Raw genomic sequence first — 25,662 nt, 5'->3', positions numbered from 1 at the left:
TTCAGCGCCATTATTGGCTATTAGCAGGACAATAGACTCTTGCCAAGGAGGAGGATAGGGGGAGAATTGTATCGTCAAATGCATTTCTTAGTTAGGTTGGCTTTATCACAACCGGGCTGATTGGGAGTCCATTAGGGCAGCATACAATTGGCCCAGTGTCATCCAGATTTGGCCAGTGTAGGCAGTCATTGTAAATAAGTTCTTAACTGTTCTTAATTGTTCTTAACTGATTTGCCTAGTTAAATAAAGGTCATGTTGTAGCAAAACCATAATATTAATCATACTAATAAAGCTAGATTTCTTAAAATTAATCCCATATACTATGTTCTTACAAAAAAGCTTTTATGAGGTCGCTGACGTAGGCTTTTGGTTTCTCTCTCTCTAAAAACAGAAATAAATAATTCTAAATAAACTGGCTTTATTCACAACTTAGTAAGAATGTCTTGAGGGAAAATACGAACAACAAGAGAGGATGAGGTGGTTACATGTGCTGTTGGTGCAGCAATTCAAGGAGTGAAGGAACAAGTTGCTACCTTGCAAGATAGACTGGACACCCACGTGGGATCAGTTCGAGCACTAATAGAAAAAGTGGATCACATTCAAACTGAGGCAAAGGGCCTAAAAAGGGAGGTGAACATCTGCATTTCTGAACTTGAGAAGATGCTTTTCAAAATGGCGTCGCTTGAGGCTCAAAACAGATGCAATAACGCAAGGGTCACAGGGATTACTATAAACCAGGAGGGAGGTGATGCAATTGCTTTCCTGCAAGAAATGGATTGCGTCACGTGGTACTACTCCGATTCAAAGGGAAAGGTCCCACAGGATCTACAACCAAAATGCAAAGAAGGACGACCCCCAGACCATCATCTTCAAGGTTCTCAGATACCAAGACCGCAATGCTATTCTACAAGGAGTGCGGGAAGCAAGAAAGAATGCGCCCATCCAAGGTGCCGGGAGAATCATGCGTTTTATGCAGACTACAGTGCCTTCACAAATGAGCGAAGGAAAGCATTTGCAGATGTCCAGAGGGTGTTGTACACGCAGGGCATACCCTCTTTTCTGATCTACCTGTTACCCTGCGACTTACTGTCAACAGACAGCATGTTGATAAGGAGGCGGAGAATGAAACGGGAGCAACTGGGCGCTAAAGATGCAGTTAACTGGCTAGCTAACGTTTAGTTGACTACTCAACTCTTATATACAGTGGGGAGAACAAGTATTTGATAACCTGCAAAATCGGCAGTGTTTCCTAATTACAAAGCATGTAGAGGTCTGTAATTTTTATCATAGGTACATTTCAACTGTGAGAGACGGAATCTAAAGCAAAAATCCAGAAAATCACATTGTATGATTTTTAAGTAATTAATTTGCATTTTATTGCATGATATAAGTATTTGATACATCAGAAAAGCAGAACTTAATATTTGGTACAGAAAACTGTGTTTGCAATTACAGAGATCATACGTTTCCTGTAGTTCTTGACCAGGTTTGCACACACTGAAGCAGGGATTTTGGCCCACTCCTCCATACAGACCTTCTCCAGATCCTTCAGGTTTCGGGGCTGTCGCTGGGCAATACATTACATTTAAGTCATTTAGCAGACGCTCTTATCCAGAGCGACTTACAAATTGGTGAATTCACCTTCTGACATCAGTGGAACAGCCACTTTACAATAGTGCATCTAAATGATTAAAGGGGGGGGGGGGGGGTGAGAAGGATTGCTTTATCCTATCCTAGGTATGCCTTGAAGAGGTGGGGTTTCAGGTGTCTCCGGAAGATGGTGATTGACTCCGCTGTCCTGGCGTCGTGAGGGAGTTTGTTCCACCATTGGGGGGCCAGAGCAGCGAACAGTTTTGACTTGAGCGGGAACTGTACTTCCTCAGTGGTAGGGGCGAGCAGGCCAGAGGTGGATGAACGCAGTGCCCTTGTTTGGGTGTAGGGCCTGATCAGAGCCTGGAGGTACTGCGGTGCCGTTCCCCTCACAGCTCCGTAGGCAAGCACCATGGTCTTGTAGCGGATGCGAGCTTCAACTGGAAGCCAGTGGAGAGAGCGGAGGAGCGGGGTGACGTGAGAGAACTTGGGAAGGTTGAACACCAGACGGGCTGCGGCGTTCTGGATGAGTTGTAGGGGTTTAATGGCACAGGCAGGGAGCCCAGCCAACAGCGAGTTGCAGTAATCCAGACGGGAGATGACAAGTGCCTGGATTAGGACCTGCGCCGCTTCCTGTGTGAGGCAGGGCGTACTCTGCGGATGTTGTAGAGCATGAACCTACAGGAACGGGCCACCGCCTTGATGTTAGTTGAGAACGACAGGGTGTTGTCCAGGATCACGCCAAGGTTCTTAGCGCTCTGGGAGGAGGACACAATGGAGTTGTCAACCGTGATGGCGAGATCATGGAACGGGCAGTCCTTCCCCGGGAGGAAGAGCAGCTCCGTCTTGCCGAGGTTCAGCTTGAGGTGGTGATCCGTCATCCACACTGATATGTCTGCCAGACATGCAGAGATGCGATTCGCCACCTGGTCATCAGAAGGGGGAAAGGAGAAGATTAATTGTGTGTCGTCTGCATAGCAATGATAGGAGAGACCATGTGAGGTTATGACAGAGCCAAGTGACTTGGTGTATAGCGAGAATAGGAGAGGGCCTAGAACAGAGCCCTGGGGGACACCAGTGGTGAGAGCGCGTGGCGAGGAGACAGATTCTCGCCACGCCACCTGGTAGGAGCGACCTGTCAGGTAGGACGCAATCCAAGCGTGGGCCGCACCGGAGATGCCCAACTCGGAGAGGGTGGAGAGGAGGATCTGATGGTTCACAGTGTCGAAGGCAGCCGATAGGTCTAGAAGGATGAGAGCAGAGGAGAGAGTTAGCTTTAGCAGTGCGGAGCGCCTCCGTGATACAGAGAAGAGCAGTCTCAGTTGAATGACTAGTCTTGAAACCTGACTGATTTGGATCAAGAAGGTCATTCTGAGAGAGATAGCGGGAGAGCTGGCCAAGGACGGCACGTTCAAGAGTTTTGGAGAGAAAAGAAAGAAGGGATACTGGTCTGTAGTTGTTGACATCGGAGGGATCGAGTGTAGGTTTTTTCAGAAGGGGTGCAACTCTCGCTCTCTTGAAGACGGAAGGGACGTAGCCAGCGGTCAGGGATGAGTTGATGAGCGAGGTGAGGTAAGGAGAAGGTCTCCGGAAATGGTCTGGAGAAGAGAGGAGGGGATAGGGTCAAGCGGGCAGGTTGTTGGGCGGCCGGCCGTCACAAGAAGCGAGATTTCATCTGGAGAGAGAGGGGAGAAAGAGGTCAGAGCACAGGGTAGGGCAGTGTGAGCAGAACCAGCGGTGTCGTTTGACTTAGCAAACGAGGATCGGATGTCGTCGACCTTCTTTTCAAAATGGTTGATGAAGTCATCTGCAGAGAGAGAGGGGGGGAGGGGGAGGAGGATTCAGGAGGGAGGAGAAGGTGGCAAAGAGCTTCCTAGGGTTAGAGGCAGATGCTTGGAATTTAGAGTGGAAGAAAGTGGCTTTAGCAGCAGAGACAGAGGAGGAAAATGTAGAGAGGAGGGAGTGAAAGGATGCCAGGTCCGCAGGGAGGCGAGTTTTCCTCCATTTCCGCTCGGCTGCCCGGAGCACTGTTCTGTGAGCTCGCAATGAGTCGTCGAGCCACGGAGCGGGAGGGAGGACCGAGCCGGCCTGGAGGATAGGGGACATAGAGAGTCAAAGGATGCAGAAAGGGAAGAGAGGAGGGTTGAGGAGGCAGAATCAGGAGATAGGTTGGAGAAGGTATGAGCAGAGGGAAGAGATGATAGGATGGAAGAGGAGAGAGTAGCGGGGGAGAGAGAGCGAAGGTTGGGACGGCGCGATACCATCCGAGTAGGGGCAGTGTGGGAAGTGTTGGATGAGAGCGAGAGGGAAAAGGATACAAGGTAGTGGTCGGAGACTTGGAGGAGTTGCAATGAGGTTAGTGGAAGAACAGCATCTAGTAAAGATGAGGTCGAGCGTATTGCCTGCCTTGTGAGTAGGGGGAAGGTGAGAGGGTGAGGTCAAAGAGGAGAGGAGTGGAAAGAAGGAGGCAGAGAGGAATGAGTCAAAGGTAGACGTGGGGAGGTTAAAGTCGCCCAGGACTGTGAGAGGTGAGCCGTCCTCAGGAAAGGAGCTTATCAAGGCATCAAGCTCATTGATGAACTCTCCGAGGGAACCTGGAGGGCGATAAATGATAAGGATGTTAAGCTTGAAAGGGCTGGTAACTGTGACAGCATGGAATTCAAAGGAGGCGATAGACAGATGGGTAAGGGGAGAAAGAGAGAATGACCACTTGGGAGAGATGAGGATCCCGGTGCCACCACCCCGCTGACCAGAAGCTCTCGGGGTGTGCGAGAACACATGGGCGGACGAAGAGAGAGCAGTAGGAGTAGCAGTGTTGTCTGTGGTGATCCATGTTTCCGTCAGTGCCAAGAAGTCGAGGGACTGGAGGGAGGCATAGGCTGAGATGAACGGACTTTCAGCTCCTTCCAAAGATGTTCTATTAGGTTCAGGTCTGGAGACTGGCTAGGCAACTCCAGGACCTTTAGATGCTTCTTACGGAGCCACTCCTTAGTTGCCCTGGCTGTGTGTTTCGGGTCGTTGTCATGCTGGAAGACCCAGCCACGACCCATCTTTAATGCTCTTACTGAGGGAAGGAGGTTGTTGGCCAAGATCTCACGATACATGGCCCCATCCATCCCCCCTCAATACGGTGAAGTCATCCTGTCCCCTTTGCAGAAAAGCATCCCCAAAGAATGATGTTTCCACCTCCATGCTTCACAGTTGGGGTGGTGTTCTTGGGGTTGTACTCATCCTTCTTCTTCCTCCAAACACAGCGAGTGGAGTTTAGAACAAAAAGCTCCAAAGTTCCATTTTCTAATAATTGCGCCAACAGTTGTTGCCTTCTCACCAAGCTGCTTGCCTATTGTCCTGAAGCCCATCCCAGCCTTGTGCAGGTCTACAATTTTATCCCTGATGTCCTTACACAGATCTCTGGTCTTGGCCATTGTGGAGAGGTTGGAGTCTGTTTGATTGAGTGTGTGGACAGGTGTCTTTTATACAGGTAACGAGTTCAAACAGGTGCAGTTAATACAGTTAATGAGTGGAGAACAGGAGGCTTCTTAAAGAAAAACTAACAGGTCTGTGAGAGCCGGAATTCTTACAGGTTGGTAGGTGATCAAATACTTATGTCATGCAATAAAATGCAATTTAATTACTTAAAAATCATACAATGTGACACAGTTGAAGTGTACCTATGATAAAAAATAACAGACCTCTATGTGCTTTGTAAGTAGGAAAACCTGCAAAATCGGCAGTGTATCAAATACTTGTTCTCCCCACTGTATCTTTATTTTGGACAGGAACTTCACCTAGTGCCGGGACCGAAAACGGAGGACGCTTTCCTTCACTGTTGGAGCTAAGGATTAACATTATCTGGCTAGTGGTGCTGGAGGCTGGTTTAACCTGTTGACTTTATTTGGGACACTTTATATGATTTCTTCATTATTATTTTTATTATTATTATTTAGTACCGGATTACAGAAAATATGGTAATGTTTTCACTGTTTGAACTCTTGGATTTACAGCAATCATCAGACTACCTAACGTTTCAACAACATTTAAATAGAGGTATGTTGAAGTTGGAACGTAATTAGTAGGGGTTGATAGCTTTGGAGGTGATTAACATTTATCACTTCATTGTGTCCCTATTTTCCTAAACTACTGTAGCCAGGTGTCACGGCTTTTGTTGTGGGAAGGAGGAGCGGACCAAAATGCAGCGTAGTTTTGATTCATTTTATTAAAATACGGAAACTATACACGATAAACTAACAAAATAACAAACCTGCGAAAACAGCCCTATCTGGTGCAAAACACAGAGACAGGAACAATCACCCACAAACACACAGTGAAACCCAGGATACCTAAATATGGTTCCCAATCAGAGACAATGACTAACACCTGCCCCTGATTGAGAACCATATCAGGCCAAACACAGAAATAGACAAACAAGACATCCAACAAAGATGGCCACTCAGATCACACCCTGACCAATCAAAACATAGAAACATACAAAGTAAACTATGGCCAGGGCTTGACACCAGGTTTTGTTTTCATGTTTGGCTACACAGCTTCACAAGTGTCATTTTGCTTGGTTATAATCACCCTGAACTTGTCTACTTTCAAATATTTTTTTGATATTTTGGATAAACTGATTGGAATATATTTTATTTAGGAGGAATAGGCCAGAGTTCTAGAGAACTACAGAGCTGCGTTGTGTGGATGTTACACTTCTCAGAAACAGGGCGGGGGTTCTGGCGGCAGGTCGGGGGAGGGTTCTTAATCTCGGTTACATGTCACTACTTATTGAAGGTAAATCTAAACCACTTTCAGTTCAACTCGTAATTACCAGGATTGTTTTTGACAATGGTTAAACTGTCTCTTTTATGCCTGAATGTCAGTGGGTTGAATGCAAAAATTAAGAGAACTCAAATGTTTAGACCAAAAATATTGATATTGCATTCATCCAGGAATCTCATTTGCTTACAGGATAAGGTGTATAAAGTTGCTGCTTCGACTAGTGGAGCCTCTAAGTTCAAAGGCGTGGTTATTTTTGATAAAAAGGAATTTAAACTTTAGTTATCGAAAAGACTAGCAACGATACTTCAGGCCGCTTAGCTTACATTTACAAGTCTATATATGGCAAGAAAGTAGCATTTGTGTCTATCTATGCACCAGCTGTTTTTGAGGACAGCATTTTCCCTGGGGGGCTTGCATGAGAATTGTTATCACTTTCAGAGTATGAATTGGTCATAGGGGCAGATATGAATGCCGTTTTCAATCTCAAGCTTGATAGATCCACGCAAACGTTTTCACATGCCCAACAATCAGCATCATTAGCGTTGAATGCAATGACGGAACATCTCAATAATCTCTGATGTGTGGCGAGTTCAGAATCCGGGCATCAAAGATTATACCTGCTTTTCTGCATATCACAAATCATACACAAGAATTGATTGTTTTCTATTCTCACGTACTCTAAGTATGTGCGTCGTGCCAATACAAATAGTGCCTGTGACGCTTTCAGATCATAATTCCAAGGTTACTCAAGTGGATGTGAGCTTTAAGGTAAATAAAACATACGACCCTTCTTCAAAATGAATTGTTCGTGGCTGAATCTCAAGCCAAAGTAGTTGAATTCTTAGCAAAAGAATTCTGCCCTTGAACAAGGCAGTCAACCCACTGTTCCTAGGCCGTCATTGACAATAAGAATTTGTTCTTAACTGACTTGCCCAGTTAAATAAAGGTAAAAAAACAAAGGACTCTGTAGAGGACCCAAGGTTTACATGGATGGCTACTGAAGGGTTTATCAGAGACTTTATATCTTCTTTTGCATCTCACCTCAATAAAGCCAGGAATCACAGAATCAAGTTATTGGTGAAAAGATTTGAATCACTTGAACAGAACCTGAAAAGGAATTACTCAAATCATGTCAGCAATGATTTTAGGCTGGTTAAATTGGAACTGAATGATTTAATAAGGAGGAGAGCTGAGTTCATCATGCATAGAGTGAGGCAGAACTATTATTTTAATGGGAGAAAACCAAGCAGGCTTCTAGCCTTAAAATTGAAACAAAGTGAATATTGTACTTCTAGAAAATCTATTCAACCACCAGTTAAAGGTTTACTTTCTCATCCACAGGAAATGAATGCAACATTCCAGTCTTTTTACCAGGAGTTATATAAACCTTCTATCCAGTTTGAACCAGACAACTGCAAGCAGTTTTTGATCATCTTGATTTTCCCGTTAAGGAGGAGATGCAATCTGCAGATCGGGGCCCACCCATCTCATTAGAGGAACTGGAGTCAGCACTGAAAAGGTGCTAAAAGGGTAAATCACCTGGTCCGGATGGCATTCCACCTGAGCTGTTACAACATTTTTGGGACATTTTAGGACCAGTATTTTTGGAGTCAATTCATTCGGCCATCGACAAGGGTTAATATATATATATATATAAACCTCTCTACTGCCAAAGAAAGGGAAAGATAACACAGACTGTGCAAATTATTGTCCAATATCTTTAATTCATCCGGACCAAAAATGTTGTTTAAAAGTATTGGAGTTACGGATGGAAAAGTATTTGGATCAAAGTCGATTCACATGGACCAGTCAGGTTTTATGAAAGGTCGCGTTGCAGCTGACAATTAATGCATGATTAATGCATGTAATACATGAACCACAACAGCTGGACTCCATGTGCTGTGCTGTCTCTAGATGCTGAGAAGGCTTTTGACAGGCTTGAATGGCAGTACTTGTGGGCTGTTTTGGAAAAATTTGGTTTGGGAAATAATTTTATCGATATGGTTCATGTGGTATATGCTAACCCTGTTGCTATGGTTTCTACTAATGGCATACACTCAAGTTCATCCCCTATTTTTCGGGGATGTAGACAAGGAGATGGCCTATTCCCAACGTTATTCATTTTGTCGCTAGAGCCTTTAGCAAAACATTTAAGGCAGAATGTAGTTGCTACTCCTATTCTGATTAAATACTCCTCTCATACCATTTCACTATATATTCTATCTTCATTATCCACATTTCCCTGCGGTGAACAGAGGCAATGGGATTCCGGTCGGACCTCCTTTACAAGACAGAACACAGCGGCATACATGCTGCAGGCAAGGTGCCGGTAACTCTGCTGAAACACAGATGTAGACAAGGCATTACATAGAACTTTTACTGTTTGTTTGAGAATAATAATGGTTCAATTATAAAGTTAGATGCGTTAAATTACACCAGTGACTGTTACCACGTAAACTATGAAGCGTACACTCAACATAGAGAAACAATGATAAAATGTCATGACTTGTAATTCTGCAATAAAGGTATGTATGGGGAAAGTGTTATAAGAAACAAAAACGGGACCATACAGATAATTGTATGCATTCATATATGTGTTTTATATGTTATGTGTATCGCCATGTGTATAGTGCAAAGTGAGTGTTAACGTGCATGAAATTAAAATGGCCTGGGTTTTACCACGCAGTCCAAATTGTGGCCATCACACACATGAACGCACACATTAACACACGAATGTCAGTATGGTTGCACACTCAGAGGTATAGCCTCGCACATAGACTGTACATGCTCTCAAACATACGCACAAACACACAACTACGTATAGTAAAACTACCACTAACACTTACTTAAAGCCTTCAGCTATCATAGTTTAGAACTTGTTATAATAAAGCTTATACTGTATGGTTTGGTCTGTGTATGTATCAGCACTTCAACTGATTCAAAATGGCCGGCATTTAGTTATTATGAGAAGACACTAAGTCATTATAAAATGGTCATGCATGTTAACAACAAGTCCACCAATGAAAGTGGTCCTTTGTAGCTCAGTTGGTAGGCCATGGTGCTTGTAACGCCAGGGTAGTGGATTTGATTCCCGGGACAACCCATTTGTAAAATGTATGACTGTAAATCACTTTGGATAAAATCGTCTGCTAAATTATTCAAAATGACTGGCATTTAGTCATTATGAAAAGATACTAAGTCATTATAAAAGGGTTATATATGCTAAGGACAAGTCTTCCAACACATAACCACATCATAATGCATTATAACCTACCTGTTGGCTTTAAGTAAAGTGATGTCACTACAAAACCTTGTCCCCAGGCTATTGTGCAAAGCATTTGGCAGAAGTGTCTGGGAACGGGATTGCCACACTACCACCTGCAACATACTGCACACATCTTCCTTGTTAGCAGTGAGAGTGCCTGGAGTCTGGGCTCGGCAAGCACACCAGTCCAACTGGGAGACTGGAGCTGGTAGTACCCTTACCCAATGGCAGTCACTGTTTTTCAGCCTCATTAGGCACTTGGCCCACAGCCTTTTGCCAGACAGATGTTGCCTCTCAGCTGCTATTACGCCTTCTCAATGCTACCTCCTGGTTCCCATGAAGATTTTTGTTGTACATTTTGGTAATTTAGGTTAAATGAATCACACTTCGGCTACATTATAATGAGACTTCCCAATGGCACCAAATCAAAGTGGGACCAATGTGGGCCCGTCCAATACTTTTCTTTGGCCCCAGCCTCAATCATGGAAACACAAAAGGCTGAATCTTTAGGCCAAGCACCAATGTAAATCCCAAAGGTGGAAAAAGGACATGAAACCTAAGTCGGGTTCATTGAATGTTCTTTGGAGCTCCTTTTTTTTTTTTAGCTTAAGGCAGAATGGGGCAAAATGTTTATTTTGGGATGAGTGAGTGTGCATTAAAAAGTTTTAAAATACTTATCAGTATTGGGTGATTAGGAAACAAAAACAGAAATACATCTAATCTGATCGCGTGCCTGGACTAATTTGACAGGAGTACCTGGACACAGAGATTTATATCACTCAAAGCTTTAATTGTGGATGCAGTCCCCCTCTAGATACAATCTGTTGCATGCTGGCAATAGTCTCCTGTATCGAGACTGCTGTGAAACTCTCCTCTCATCCCTCAACAATCTTCTCAGACAATTCCTTATCTCTCTCTTTCTCCTCTTGCTTTATCACTGCAAACGCCAATCAGGCTTTCAGGCACGGTTCTCATGTTGAAGGGGGAATCAATGTGTCCCGTCGTTATCTCCTAGGCAGTGTGTTAGTGTTCCAGGCAGCCAGATGGAATAGTCAGGCTGGCAGGAAGTGCCTTGGTCTTATCAGTTCTACTCAGGTGAGCTCACTATCTACCTCCCGAATGACTCATTAATCAGTAGAGTGCTGAGGCGCCACTAGCTCAGACCCAGCACAGCCCAGGATAGACCTCAAGGCCCCCTAAGACCATAACTGCGCCAGCACTGTAAAATAAACCATGCCAAGACATTGGGTTGGTCACAGCAAGCACCCAATACAAATTCATGCATGTACAGTATGCGCACACGCCTAGCTATACATAGGTGTTTGTTTGGTCAATGCAAAGGGTCCATGTTGTCGCTTGCACACGAGTGTAAGCGGCAAAACAGAGTTCTAGCAAAATAAAAATAAAACAAAACAGCATTCACAGTTATGTTATTGTCAGTTTGGAATCAATAGCAGTTTTATGCTAGATAAAGGCATGTTTTTTTGTATTTTTTATTTAACTAGACAAGTCAGTTAAGAACAAATTCTTATTTACAATGACGGCCTACACATTACAAACCTAGACGACGCTGAGCCAATTGAGTGCCGCCCTATGGGACTCCCAGACGCGGGCGGTTGTGATACAGCCTGTATTCTTGCCATTAGATTTTCTGTTTGATAAGCATTTCCACATTGACCATTTCACCCCTGGGCAGGTTAACCTGGGTTCAAAGCGAAAATGCCAATGAGTCTGAACCAATGACATTTACAAACCATGGATTACTGATGCCATGTATTGGACATTGAGAGGCCATATTGGCACTCCCAAGTAGAAGCAATCCTGCATAGGATTGAATGGAATTCTACCAGTTGAGGCTGCTAAGGGGAGGACGGCTCTTAATAATGGCTGGAAAGGAGCGAATGGAATGGCATCAAAACACATGGAATCCATGTCTTTGACGTTGTTGATACCTTTCCACTTATTCCACTCTAGCCATTACCACAAGCCCGTCTTCCCCAATTAAGGTGCCACCAACCGGTGAATTCTATAGTATTTCAATTAAATTCTTCAATGACAAAATTACATGTTTTTAAGCATTTTCCTGTTGTAGTGGGGACAATAACATTAGCAATCTCTGAAAATTATACTTTAAAGGAAAATGTTAAATATTTTTTTTTATCTATGTTTAGCTGACATAATATAATTTAAAAGTATGAATTAAGCTGTCTGCAATATAATACGTGGCAAAAACAAATGTAGACATTAATAAATGTATTTCTAGAGCTTCCAAAATATTTTTTTACAATGGTGGGCGAGTGCCAAGATGGAGGCACGGTGGCTTTAACACAGCGTCAGTCTAGTGCAGTGGTTCTCAAACCTCTCCTCGGGGACCCCCAGCCATTCCATGTATTTGAACTATTCCAGAGGTAGCACACCTGATTCAACTTGTCTACAAATCATTATAAGCCCTTGATTAGTGAATCAGGTGTGCTAGTTCAGGGCTACACTAGAACCACGGATCGAGTGTATATATAAATCATTGGTCTGAACCTACTAGCCTGTTCACCACAGGGTGAACTCTGTGCCAGTGTGAAAACGCCCATATCATTTGCAAGACTTTTAATTTGTCTCTAATCAATGTTTTATTCATCCCCAGACTGACTCTAATGCATTGGCTGTACACTCCATTTGCTAGGACCAAGATTGCAAATGAGTAGACGTAGCGCTTTTGCAGGAAATAATGTTGATAAAAGCCTGTTACTGTGATTGTCTATGGGAAGGAGGAAGAGAGAGACTAACTGCATATGACTTGATAAAAGTATACTATGTTCAATCTATAGAAAGGAGGAAGAGAGATAAACAGCATAGGCGTATTATTGGATATCAGTACTTGACAAAAGCCTACTGTATTCATTGGTAAAGAGAAAGAGAAAAACATTCCTAAGAATGTGAATCTCACGTTTCTGACTTAGGCCACAACAGTATTTATAGAGGAAATAGGATGTGAGTGATGGCAAGACAGAGAGACAAAGTGTATAAATGCTCATTGATCAGAAGCTCTACTCTGTTACAAAAAATATCCATACTACATTGAAAAACAAATGAAAACAGCCAGACAGAAAAAAAGCCTCATATCATTATTCGATAATTTGGTTCCTAACATAGGAACCATTTGCCTCTAGGCGCAAATGCAATAGTGTTCGAGCCATGTGCTTTGCTTTACAGGAACACAAAGTAGGAGCTAGTGGAGCTGTCCAATTGCTTTTGGTGCTGAATTAGGAAAAGCCCTGGAAGGGTTACAGCAGTACACTCAATTAGCTCAGTTAGAATCACATTAAATCAACAGACTATTAACTATAGTTAGAGGGGAAATTCTGGCGTGACTGCCACTGGTAAAGCGTTGACAATTCAACATGAGACATATCTGTGTAATTTAAGGAATTCACACTGACACAGCAGTAGCCTATGATCTGATGTAAAAATGCATAATCCACGTTCCTAAAAGCATAATCGCATGGATCGCCTAGGTTGCCATTTAAATGGATAAAGTACTATCAAAAGGCTATGTCAACAACATTAACAAAAATGTAAAGGAATGACAGATTTCAAAGTGATGCCAAGTAGCCCAGAATAGATTGTTATCACAAACTAATAACAATGTAGCCCATACCACCATTCACACCTGTATAAAGGATATGTATGGAATAGGCTACATACATGCCTAATTAAAGTATGATGATATTGAAATGATTTCTGCTCGTGCCAACCCACTGGGCACAAACTGGTTGGATCAATGTTGTTTCAATGTCATTTGTCAATGTATTGTGACGTGGAATCTAAGTGGAAAATACATTTGATTTGAAAAAAAAGTAATCCAAAGTCAAAACCGTTGTTTTGAGTGTGACATTTTAACCACAGGATTATGTCATCGTTGTAACTAAATATCAACAGAGACAATCCTTGTATAAAATATGTTGAATTTGTACCTTTGAAACAACGTCAGATCTTCAATGTTATATCCAGTATATATATTTTTTAACTATAACTTGGGCAGTACCTCCTACTGGATCTATAGCTACCCTTTGGTCTTCCATCCAGGGTCATTGTCTCATGGCCATCTGCACTGATCTGTCTGATAACTCGCAAACACTCATGGGGTAGCGCATAAGGAGGGTGGCTACAATGTGCTGTTCTAACACTAGAAAATATCACCAAGGCAACATCATCCTCTGAAACTCCTTTCATCATCAAAAAAGTCAGAGTTAATCTTCCCAAAAACATTTTTTTTTCATGAGCAAATTCACTACTTAATCCTACATTTAGCTAAGGTGTTTGGTGGTTGTAGAATCAGTATTTATGTGCTACCTAACTAACGTTAGCATCTGTTGGGTAGGTTACTTTCTAAATGTAAACTATACTAGTTAGTTACCTGTCCACAATTGTAATCAGTAAGAAAATTTTGGGATTACACAAATTCAGTAATGTAATCGGATTATTTTGTTACTTTTTGATTACTTTCCCCTTAAGGTGCATTAGAAGAAGACAAAAAGGATTCACTCAGGTGCAACAAACTTAAACTTGCACCTTTTTTCAAAGCTGAATTCAAAGTCATTGAGAAAACAGAAAGGTGTGATAATGTATTTGTTTTTTAAAAACTGATCCAAGAAGTAATCATTTAGTTTTTCAAAAGTATCTGTAATTTGATTGCAATATTTTTGCTGGTAACGTAACTGATTACAGTTCAAGTTTTTTTTGTAATCGGATTACATGTAAACAGTTACTCCCCAACCCTGCATCTGCTTGCTGGCTGAACCAGTCTCATATCAATCCAAAATGATAATGAAAGGGATGCTAAAAATGCCAGGTCTCACACACAATGCTGAATACTCCTTCTAGCTAGCTAGTGTAGTGACATTCTAGCTAATAGCACAAATGAGTTTTCATGATCAGGCAGTTTCTGTTCAGCCGTGATAAGTGTGCCGAGTGCTGCATCACACAACTAGCTACTGTACGCGCACTGGCTGTGACATTATCGCGTTGGCCAAATGTTATAAAGAAGTGAGGCACAGTGTCAGCTGTCAGAGTCAGATACATGCTGATTTTTGAGAACATTCCCATAACTTGGGTACCATACAAACTTCATCAGCAAGCAGACAAATTAACTACCGTAAAGGATATTAAAACAAGCTCACACTAGGCTGCTTGATGGTGAATGTTTGCTCAGGTGATCGAGCATGATTTGCCATATTAGCCATTAGCCAGTGTGGCATAGCTACAGAGAGCGGAGTGATTTTCAGAATAAGGAACTAGTGTTAGGCTGAGCTAAATCTCAATTTCTTTGGGATTTGTTACACATTAATACTTGACATGTTGAATTCACGTTTCCATCTCAACCAAAAATCGAAGTCATAAAGTTTAAACTTTATTTAAATTGTAAATGTTTGATTTGGTCCTTCTCTTCAGCTTAGATTTTTGGTTGAGATGAAGGCGTGAATCCAACATATCAATGATTCAATTGTAGATAAAGTGGAAATAAAGCCAGACCAAGTTCCACAGATGGAAATATCCAAGCAGAAGATGAATCGCCTTTAAATGTTGATATTTGGTTGCATTGACAACCAAACAGAATTCAACATCACATTTCAAATACAATGAGTAGACTATTAACTTGTTGACAAGTTAACAAATTATATGTTGGATTCACGTCTCCAACTCAACCAAAAATACAATTAATATTAAGCCGGTGGCTCAGATGGAACTATCCAAGCAGTAGATTCAGTGCATTCGGGAAAATATTCAGACCCCTTGACTTTTTCCACATTTTGTTACGTTACAGCTTTATTTTAAAATGGATTAAATAGTCCCCCCCCTCAATCTACACACAATACCTCATAATGACAAAGCATTTTAGAAATGTTTGCAAATGTATAAAAAAAACAATATAAAAAAAATGAAATATGACATTTACATAAGTATTCAGACCCTTTACTCAGTACTTTGTTGAAGCACCTTTGGCAGTCTTCTTGGGTATGACGCTACATGCTTGGCACACCTGAGATTTGGGGGGTTTCTCCCATTCTTCTCTGCAACTCTTCTCAAGCTCTGTCAGGTTGGATGGGGAGTGTTGCTGCAAAGCTACTTTTAGGTCTCTCCAAAAATGTTCGATCAGGTTCAAGTCCGGACTCTGGCTGGGCCACTCAAGGACATTAAGAGACCTGTCCTAAAGCCACTCGTGCATTGTATTGGCTGTGTGCTTAGGGTCGTTGTCCTGTTGGAAGGTGAACTTTTTCAGCCAGACCTGAGATCCTGAGTGCTCTGCAGCAGATTTTCATCAAGGATCTCTCTGTACTTTTCTCTGTTCATATTTCCCTGGATCCTGACTAGTCTCACAGTCCCTGCCGCTGAAAAACATCTCCACCGCATGATGCTGCCACCACGCTTCATCATAGGGATGATGCCAGGTTTCCTCCAGACATGGCGCTTGGCATTCAGGCCAAAGAGTTAAATGTTGGTTTCATCAGACCAGATAATCTTGATTCTCATGGTCTGAGGGTCCTTTAGATGCCTCCAAGCAGGCTTTCATGTGTCTTTTACTGAGGAGTGGCTTCCGTCTGGCCACTACCATAAAGGCCTGATTGGCGGAGTGCTACAGAGATAGTTGTCCTTATGGAAGGTTCTCCCATCTCCACAGAGGAACTCTGGAGCTCTGTCAGAGTGACCATCGTGTTCTTGGTCACCACCCTGACCAAGGTCCTTCTCCCCTGATTGCTCAGTTCCACTCGCCAGCCAGCTCTAGGAAGAGTCCTGGTGGTTCCAAACATCTTTCATTTAACCTTTTCATAGGTGAGTTCCAAATATTTCTAATGGTCGCCCCAGCATGAGTTGTTTTAAGCACGTGATGTGAGAACACACTCACTATTCCAAAGCGTGATTGTTACGCAACATGTTAGTTAACAAGCGCTGCATGCTCATTTATCTATAGGCTATGTTTCAACTTGTTCATTTCCAATTATTTTCTAACAAGTTGTATTTTCTAACAGTTTGAATTGAGGTGTGTTCCGCCTCCTCATTAATTCACATAGAAGTAGCCCATTTCAGTGTTCACGGACAATTTATGTTTGAGGCTTTACTGAGCCGGACAAACTTCCCTTTTTGAGGAGAGCTCTTCCCCATTTCTTCCGCACATCAAGTATGCAGACATTTGTGCAGTCTTTCATGAACTGGCACATTTTCTGGCTGGCACTCACATTGTTCCATTTAAGTTTTCCTGACAAATAATAACTTTGGACATCTGTGCGTTGCTATCAAAGTAAGTCAATCGGGTAAATTTCTAGAACTTTGAAAGTTTCTTCAAGTGCAGTCGCAAAAACCATCAAATGCTATGATGAAACTGTCTATCACGAGGACCGCCACAGAGGATTGCAGAGGATAAGTTCATTAGAGTTACCAGCCTCAGAAATTGGAACCAAAATAAATGCTTCAAAGAGTTCAAGTAACAGACACGTCTCAACATGAACTTCAGAGGAGACTGTGTGAATCAGGCATTCATGGTCGAATTGCTGCAAAAAAACACATGACTGAAGTACACCAATAATAAGAAAGGACTTGCTTGGGCCAAGAAACACGAGTAATGGACATTAGACCGGTGGAAATCTGTCCTTTGATATGATGAGTCCAAATTTTAGATTTTTGGTTCCAAACGCCGTGTCTTTGTGAGAGGTAGAGTAGGTAAACGGATGATCTCTGCATGTGTGGTTCCCACCGTGAAGCATGGTGGAGGTGGTGTGATTATTGAATCAATTTTAGAAATAGGCTGTAACGTAACAAAATGTGGAAAAAGTCAAGGGGTCTGAATACTTTCCGAATGCACTGAATCTACTGCTTCTCCTTTACAATGCTAATATTTGGTTGCGTTGTCAACCAAACACAATTTCAATATTACTTTTGTAATACAGTGAATTAGTCTTACAAACTAATGAAACATTCAACCTGAAAATGAGTAGCACATTCATGGCCACATTTAGGTTACTGTAACTACACATTTCTTCTGTAATCATATTCAAGATAAGTTCCAGATCGCATGCATAGGTCGTCGCAGGTCTGTGGGGACCTTCAGAATTGCTGCAATAATAATAATGTGCAGAATCTTAAACGGCATTGATCCCTTGCACCCAGGGAACCTCAACTACAATCCAGGTAATTGGTTCTGCTATTAGATGCAGCACTGTTATAACATCTGTTGTATGAATAAACAAACTATCTGACTTTGTATTCCCATTTAAACTTTGCTGTGCTTTTAAATGGTTGAAAATCAGACATTGTTTTTCCATTGGAATTTGGTTGAGGCTTTAGATGGTTGAAAGCATAGTGATAACTCATTGGCAATTCAACTAACTTTTAGCTGTCTTTTTGATTGGGTGAATATACAGATAACTGCTCAAATAAAGGAAACACAAACAAAGTGTCTTAATAGGACATTTGGCCACTACGAGCTACCAGAGCAGCTTCAATGCTCCTGGGCTTAGATTCTACAAGTGTCTGGAACTCTACTGGGGGATGCGACACCATTCTTCCGCAAGAAATTCTATAATTTGGTGTTTTGTTTATGGTGATGGAAAACACCATCTCAGTTGCTGCTCCAGAAATCTCCCATAAGTGCTCAGTTGGGTTGAGATCTGGTGGCACACACACACACCTCCTAAATTTCCTTGAGACCCCCCCCCCTTTCAATGTTACTGAGATCTCTTCTTCTAGCCATGGTAACAAAAATAATGGGCAACTGGACATTTTTATACACAACCCTATTCATGAAGGGATGTTAATTGCTTAATTAACTCAGGAAGCTCCTGCTTTCAAAATACTTTGTATCCCTCATGAACGAATGTTTCCTTTATTTTTGGCAGTTACCTGTAAATTGTAATCTCATTGCTCAATGTCTTGACCAGATATTACCCAATATACACGTTGAAATGACCGTGGTATGCCCAGTTGGGAAACTATACATTAATGACTGCACGCCCAACAACCCTCACGCTACACTTCCCGGTGAGTCCGTCGTTTGAGAATGTCTTCACCGCCTCTATAAAGAAGACAATAATGAAACAATGTTTCAGACGCCTCCCGAGACCGTGTTGGAGGCTGGGGGCATTTTTCTTTATCATCCTGGTCTTGCTTGTAACCCATTTAAACAAATACTTACACGTAGGCGTGGTAAATGAATGCCCATCCTCTTGGTCTCTCCAAAACATTGTAAAGAAAATTCTGCAGTCTTCTGTAGAATACAGTTCTCTTTGGAGGCTTGGGTTTGCCGGAGAGGCTGGATCTCGGTTTGCTAAGGATGCTGCCCCGTGGTGTTGCCTTGGCGTCCACACCTGCTATGAGCAGCGCCGCATCTCTGTTTGAGTCCGTAGCCCCAGGTTCTATCCCGACAAAGCCTACTTTTAGTTTTTTCTCCGCAGCAGGACCCGGGTAAACACCGCCGTTGCCGGATTTCTTGACCATTCTGCCGAAATACTGTCATGTGGAGCTTGGTGATTTTTTCCGCCCTTTACCAGGTAACATATTCGCAGTGCTGGGCGTATATAATGATTCGTAGAGCGCCGGAGACCCTGACTGTGCACGTTGCTGAGGCTACCCTGCCTGTCTGAGAAGCCAATTGAAATGCAGAGAAGAATCTGCAATGAACACAATTCTCCTACCTCAGCGTCTTCCGGCCACCTGACAACAAAAAGGAAATTAGGTGAAAACAAATGTTTTTCTTATAGCCTATATATAAACAATGTCAACACTGACAGTCAATTGTTTGATTTGCAGTGTAGCCTGAAGGCTACAAACAAAACGTGTACATATGATTTCCTCCACGTTTGGCAATCCATCTTTAAAAATGATATTACCGAATGAAATAGACTATGTTCAAGGTTAGAACCACTCATCACAAGTCTTTTTTCAAGCAATAATAGCAAAGTACTTCATAAGTTAGTGTTCATGTGGTAGGTTACTGTCCCAATTTGCCTAAAGCTCCAAACTAATGCCATAAGCAAATAATACAACTATTCTATAGTGCTTGAATTACAGTCCTTGCCCGTATCCAAGTGTGTCCAGAGTAGTACTGATCTAGGATCATCCTAGATAAGCACTTTTAGTCAGACGCTTTATGAGATGCATTGGATTGCTACAGTATTCAGATTCTTCATGTGTTTGTTCCAAAATGAACTTTGGGAACTTTGGCTACTATGTAAGTATACTTTTTTTTAAACACCAGAAGAAATCCACTTTTTTCGAGCTGAAAGACGATGTCCAGAGCTTACCCATGATGTTGCACAATGATTTGTCAGTAAGTCATCGGTTTAGTCAAAGTAGGATATATTTGGGCTTGAAGTTACACATTTGAACTGCCCACTTTGTGCAAATCCATGTCAATGTTGTGTCTTTTCATATGAGATGATGTGGAAATTATTTTTAGCCTACGTTTTCTTTCAGGGCTGGGTTTTATTTGAATGTTATCACCCACCAGCATGGTGTTGTTTATTTATCAGAAACACCTGCAAGTTGTTGATCTTAGCGAGTCGCAAATGAGCCTTTGGCGGGTCATCCAAAACGGGTCATCCAAAACATGACCCGCCAAACCGCACTTCTTAACACCCGCCCGCTTAACCCGGAAGCCAGCTGCACCAATGTGTCACCGCTGCAACACTCGGGAGGCCCACACCTCCACTTTTTTACCTAAAAATGAACAATACATTTTAAAATGTGTAAATGTTCACAAAATGACAATTTTACAAAAGGTATAATTGCATGATATTATTGTATTTTGCAACCCTGCTCCCCCCTTCGCCCCAAGTGTCTATCATATAATGACCAGGCACCCACTAAAGAAAATTCAAGGAACATGTTTATTTATTTTGTTGTACTATTGTTACATTTGCAATGGTGTTTTGTGTCCAATGCGCTCAAGATTTCATAGTGTTGATGTCTTCACTATTATTCTACAATGTAGAGAATAGTAAAAATAAAGAAAAACCCTGGAATGAGTAGAGTTTGTCAACTTTTGACTGGTACTGTATAAGGAGCCTGGAGGTGAAACCTAAACAAGTATTTACACTCTAGGGCAGGAAATGCGTTAAAATAGGGGAGGCATTACAGTTTCAACTAGCAACAAAATCCCTAGTTTGAAAGCGACTGTTTACTGGAAGCTGTGCAGCGCCATTTTGAGTACTGCAAGCGTGGCCCACGTGGGCAATTCAAGTTCCAGCCAATGAGCTTCAGTCACTTGCCATTTGAGTGACAGCTAGCATGATGCACATTGACAGTTGCACAGTGAAAGAAGGCTGGCCCAGGCCTACCCTGCATTATCCAATGATGTTCCACGTCGGGCCCAACGGCTCAGTAACACAGCAGAGAGAAAGAGAGAGATATTTGCAGATATGCATGCAATTTTCGGGGACCCGTTTTAGCTCGAGCGCTACTTTCAGAACTACTGGCTAAAAGTATGCAAATCTTCTGGAAAGTCTCTTTAAGAACCCATCCCCCAGAGGTATAAGCTGGAGTAGGGTGATATTGGATTAATTTAGCATTTTCACTAATAATGGTTAAAGCTGAGATCCCCAAAAGGTGAAACAGACCCACAGTTCGCCCAAGACTAAAAAATAAATAATCATACTCTCATGTTGTGTCGCGCCTGCAATGATGTCCAATAATGTCAGAGGAATTAAAATAGTTTTGTTGTTTGTAGTAACATGTTTGTTGTTGTCATGTCACAAAAACGGCAGTGGCAGGGGGGTTGATGACTTTGAATTTAAACACCAGACTCTAGGACAGCCAAAAACAGTGTTCCTCTAGGAATCTCCTCCACGCGCTCATAATTTGTTAGCACTGTAGAATGGAGTAAGTAAGCTAGTTGAGGCATTTTGTTCAATTTATTCTACCGAGTCTTCTACTATAGGATGATACAGTGTCTCTCAGGGGTGTAAATCACAGGTGTGTGTGTGTGTACAGTACTAAACCTTTTTTTGTCAACCAATATAATTTATATCAACCTTTTACATTTAATCACTCTCTTTCAGAGGCTGAGTGGCCTTCCGGGCAAAGGCCAGATGAGCAGAATGATATTTATATAGCTAATAATGGAGCGTGAAGCAAAAAAATAAGACCAGTATATTAAAAATACCTGTGCCAATTTCTGGTCCCAGTCTGTCCCTGACCTCTTCTCTGAAAGAAACCACAACCAAAGATCCAGGGCTTCAATCTATATTCATTATGTTTGTTTTGTGGTGGGCACATAAACCGAGGACTGAAAACCAACAATTGAACAAGACTTTTACATGCATATATTCTGCATAAATATGGATTTATGGTCTCTGTGGCCAAACTTTACAACTTGAAATGGAATAAGTATAGTTATAGATATATTGGAATACTGTACTTCCAACCATGTAATAGGGCAATAATACCACGATAAAAAGGGAAGTTAGTTAAAAAAAATATTTGCTAGTAATAACATTTTCTTTTACATTGAGCCATTTATTTAACTAGGCAAGTCAGTTAAGAACACGTTTTTTTTTTTTCAATGACAGCAAACCGGGAGTGGGTTGACTGCCTTGATCAGGGGCAGAATGACAGATTTTTACCTTGTCAGCTCAGGGATTTGATCCAGCTACCTTTCAGTTACTGGCCCAAATCGCTAACCACTAGGCTAGCTGCCACCCCAACATTGTTGTTTACCTTTAAGACCTTAAAGAGGCAATCTGTGATTGGTACATATATATACATTTTTAATTAATGATATAGTCCTTATTGTTTTGTTGAACCAATTAAAAAAAACAAAATTGTGATTATCTCCAAAGGGTAAAGGACGGAATCAGCTCACATGCGGTAAATACTGACTTATGATTTGGTAATCCTTTAGTAAAACTATATGGAGCATGATATATCGTAACATACATAAAACCTGTCTTACAGAAATATGAATATTTATTACAAGCAAATGTAGATCATATTTGGAGTAAAGTCATTCAGAACTTTGAATATACACTACCGGTCAGAAGTTTTAGAACCCCTATTCATTAAAGGGTTTTTCTTTATTTTTACTATTTTCTAGTTTTAAACAAAATATACATTTGAAGTCGGAAGTTTACATACACCTTAGCCAAATAAATTTAAACTCCGTTTTTCACAAGTCCTGACATTTAATCCTAGTAAGAATGCCCTGTCTTAGGTCAGGATCACCACTTTATTTTAAGAATGTGAAATGTCAGAATAATAGGAGAGAAAATTATTTATTTCAGCTTTTATTTCTTTCATCACATTCCCAGTGGTTCAGAAGTTTACATACACTCAATTAGTATTTGGTAGCAGTGCCTATAAATTGTTTAACTTGGGTCAAACATTTTGGATAGCCTTCCACAAGCTTCCCACAATAAGTTTGGTGAATTAAGGCCCAGTCCTCCTGACAAAGCTGGTGTAACTAAGTCAGGTTTGTAGGCTTCCTTGCTGGCACATGCTTTTTCAGTTCTGAGCACAAATGTTCTATAGGATCTATACCTTGACTTTGTTGTCCTTAAGCCATTTTGCCACAACAATTCTCTTGGGGTCATTGTCCATTTGGAAGACCCATTTGCGTCCATGCTTTAACTTCCTTACTGATGTCTTAAGATGTTGCTTCAATATATCCACACAATTTTTCTGCCTCATGATGCCATCTATTTTGTGAAGTGCACCAGTCCCTCCTGCAGCAAAGCACCCCCACAACATGATGCTGCCACCCCCGTGCTTCACGGTTGGGATGGTCTTCTTCGGCTTGCAAGCCTCCCCCTTTTTCCTCCAAACATAACGATGGTCATTATGGCCAAACAGTCCTATTTTTGTTTCATCAAACCAGAGGACATTTCTCCAAAAAGTATGATCTTTGTCCCCATGTACAGTTGCAAACTGTAGTCTGGCTTTTTTATGGCGGTTTTGGAGTAGTGGCTTCTTCTTTGCTGAACGGCCTTTCAGGTTATGTCGATATAGGACTTATTTTACTGTGGATATAGATACTTTTGTACCCGTTTCCTCCAGCATCTTCATAAGGTCCTTTGCTGTTGTTCTGGGATTGATTTGCACATTTCACACCAAGTACGTCTCTAGAAGAGATGAGCGTGTCTCCTTCCTGAGTGGTATGACGGCTGCATGGTCCCATGGTGTTTATACTTGCGTACTTTTGTTTGTACAAACTCCTTCGGGAGGTTGGAAATTTTTTCTGAGGTTTTGGCTGATTGCCTTTGATTTTCCCATGATGTCAAGCAAAGAGGCCCTGAGTTTGAAGGTAGGTCTTGAAATACATCCACATGTACACCTCCAATTGCCTCAAATTATGTAAATTAGCCTATCAGAGGTTTCTAAAGCCATGACAACATTTTATGGAATTTTCCAAGCTGTTTAAAAGCATAGTCAACGTATGTAAACTTCCGACTTCAACTGTATATTTGAGGTTCTTCAAACAGCCACCATTTGCCTTTATGACAGCTTTGCACACTCTTGGCATTCTCTCAACCATCTTCACCTGGAATGCTTTTACAACAGTCTTGAAGGAGTTCCCACATATGCTGAGCACTTCGTTGGCAGCTTTTCTTTCACTCTGCGATCCGACTCATCCCAAACCATCTCAATTTGATTGAGGTCGGGGGATTGTGGAGGCCAGGTCATCTGATGCAGCACTCCATCACTCTCCTTCTTAGTAAAATAGCCCTAACACAGCCTGGAGGTGTGTTTGGTCATTGTCCATCCTAAATCAGATGAGATGGCGTATCGTTGCAGAATGCTGTCTTAGCCATGCTGGTGAAGTGTACCTTGAATTCAAAATAAATCACAGTGTCACCAGCAAAGCATCACCACACCATAACACCTCCTCCTCCATGCTTTACGGTGGGAAATACACATGCGGAGATCATCCGTTCACCCACACCTCTCACAAAGATACGCCGGTTGGAACCAAAAATCTCAAATTTGGACTCTAGACCAAAGGACAAATTTCCTCTGGTCTAATGTCTATTTCTAGTGTTTCTTTGCCCAAGCAAGTCTCTTCTTATTATTGATGTTCTTTAGTAGTGGTTTGTTTGCGGCAATTTGACCATGAAGGCCTGATTCACGCAGTCTCCTCTGAACAGTTGATGTTGAGATGTGAACTCTGTGAAGCATTTATTTAGGCTGCAATTTCTGAGGCTTGGAACTCTCCAGTTTCATCATATAGTGCTTGATGGTTTTTGTGACTGGGCTTGAAAGTTCTTGACATTTTCCGGATTGACTGACAATTATGTCTTAATGTAATGATGGACACATTAAGGAAAGAAATTCCACAAATTAACTTTTAACACGGCACACCTGTTAATTGAAATGCATTCCAGGTGACTGCCTCATGAAGCTGTTTGAGAGAATGCCAAGAATGTGCAAAGCTGTCATCAAGCCAAAGGGTGGCTTTTTGAAGAATCTCAAATATAACATTTTATAACACCTTTTTAGTTACTACATGACACCATATGGGTTATTTAATAGTTTTGATGTCTTCACTATTATTCTACAATGTAGAAAATAGTACAAAAAAAGAAAAACCCTTGATTGAGTAGGTGTTCTAAAAATTTTGACCGGTAGTGTATGCAAATGTAGATGAAGCAGTAATGCATTATTCAGCAATTAATGGTAGTAGTAGGCCTCCTACTGTAGCTACACACATGTATCTTATCACATATAGAGAGCGAAAGAGAGAGAGACCGAGTAGGAGAAAGAAAAGACAAGACCAGGTTTCCATTCAACTTTATTCAGCGAGTAAAGTATGTTGGATAAAAAGGATGGAAACAGCTAATTAGTCAGTAAACTTTCCAAATGTCGACAAAACAAAATGCAGTAGACAAGGTGTGATTTAAAAAAATATATATTTTATTTTTCTGTAAAATGTATTTTGCGAAAATGGCAGTGGAAACGCCTTTATGCACAAATGTTGATATAATAACCATCATATCGAAGTGAATTTGAAGTCCCGTGATGACATGCTGTGTGGTCCTCCCACTTCGAATCGG

At 41.7% G+C, this 25,662-nt stretch overlaps 1 protein-coding gene across 1 annotated transcript in view; it reads right to left on the bottom strand.

Annotated features, from left to right (window-relative positions):
* Window positions 1-19,212, bottom strand: part of LOC135539576 (potassium voltage-gated channel subfamily KQT member 2-like) — a 47,832-nt gene extending 28,620 nt beyond the window's left edge. The window contains exon 1 of the mRNA XM_064965535.1: window positions 18,813-19,212. Within this exon, the coding sequence (XP_064821607.1) occupies window positions 18,813-19,114 (302 nt within the window). The 5' untranslated portion in view covers window positions 19,115-19,212. The remainder of the gene's footprint in view (window positions 1-18,812) is intronic.
* Between the last annotated feature and the right edge of the window lie 6,450 nt (window positions 19,213-25,662).

The sequence above is a fragment of the Oncorhynchus masou genome, chromosome 5, assembly GCF_036934945.1.
Source record: "Oncorhynchus masou masou isolate Uvic2021 chromosome 5, UVic_Omas_1.1, whole genome shotgun sequence".
In the NCBI taxonomy this organism is placed as follows: domain Eukaryota; kingdom Metazoa; phylum Chordata; class Actinopteri; order Salmoniformes; family Salmonidae; genus Oncorhynchus; species Oncorhynchus masou.
Note: the sequence above shows the minus strand (reverse complement) of the source record. Positions and strands in the feature narration are given on the sequence as shown.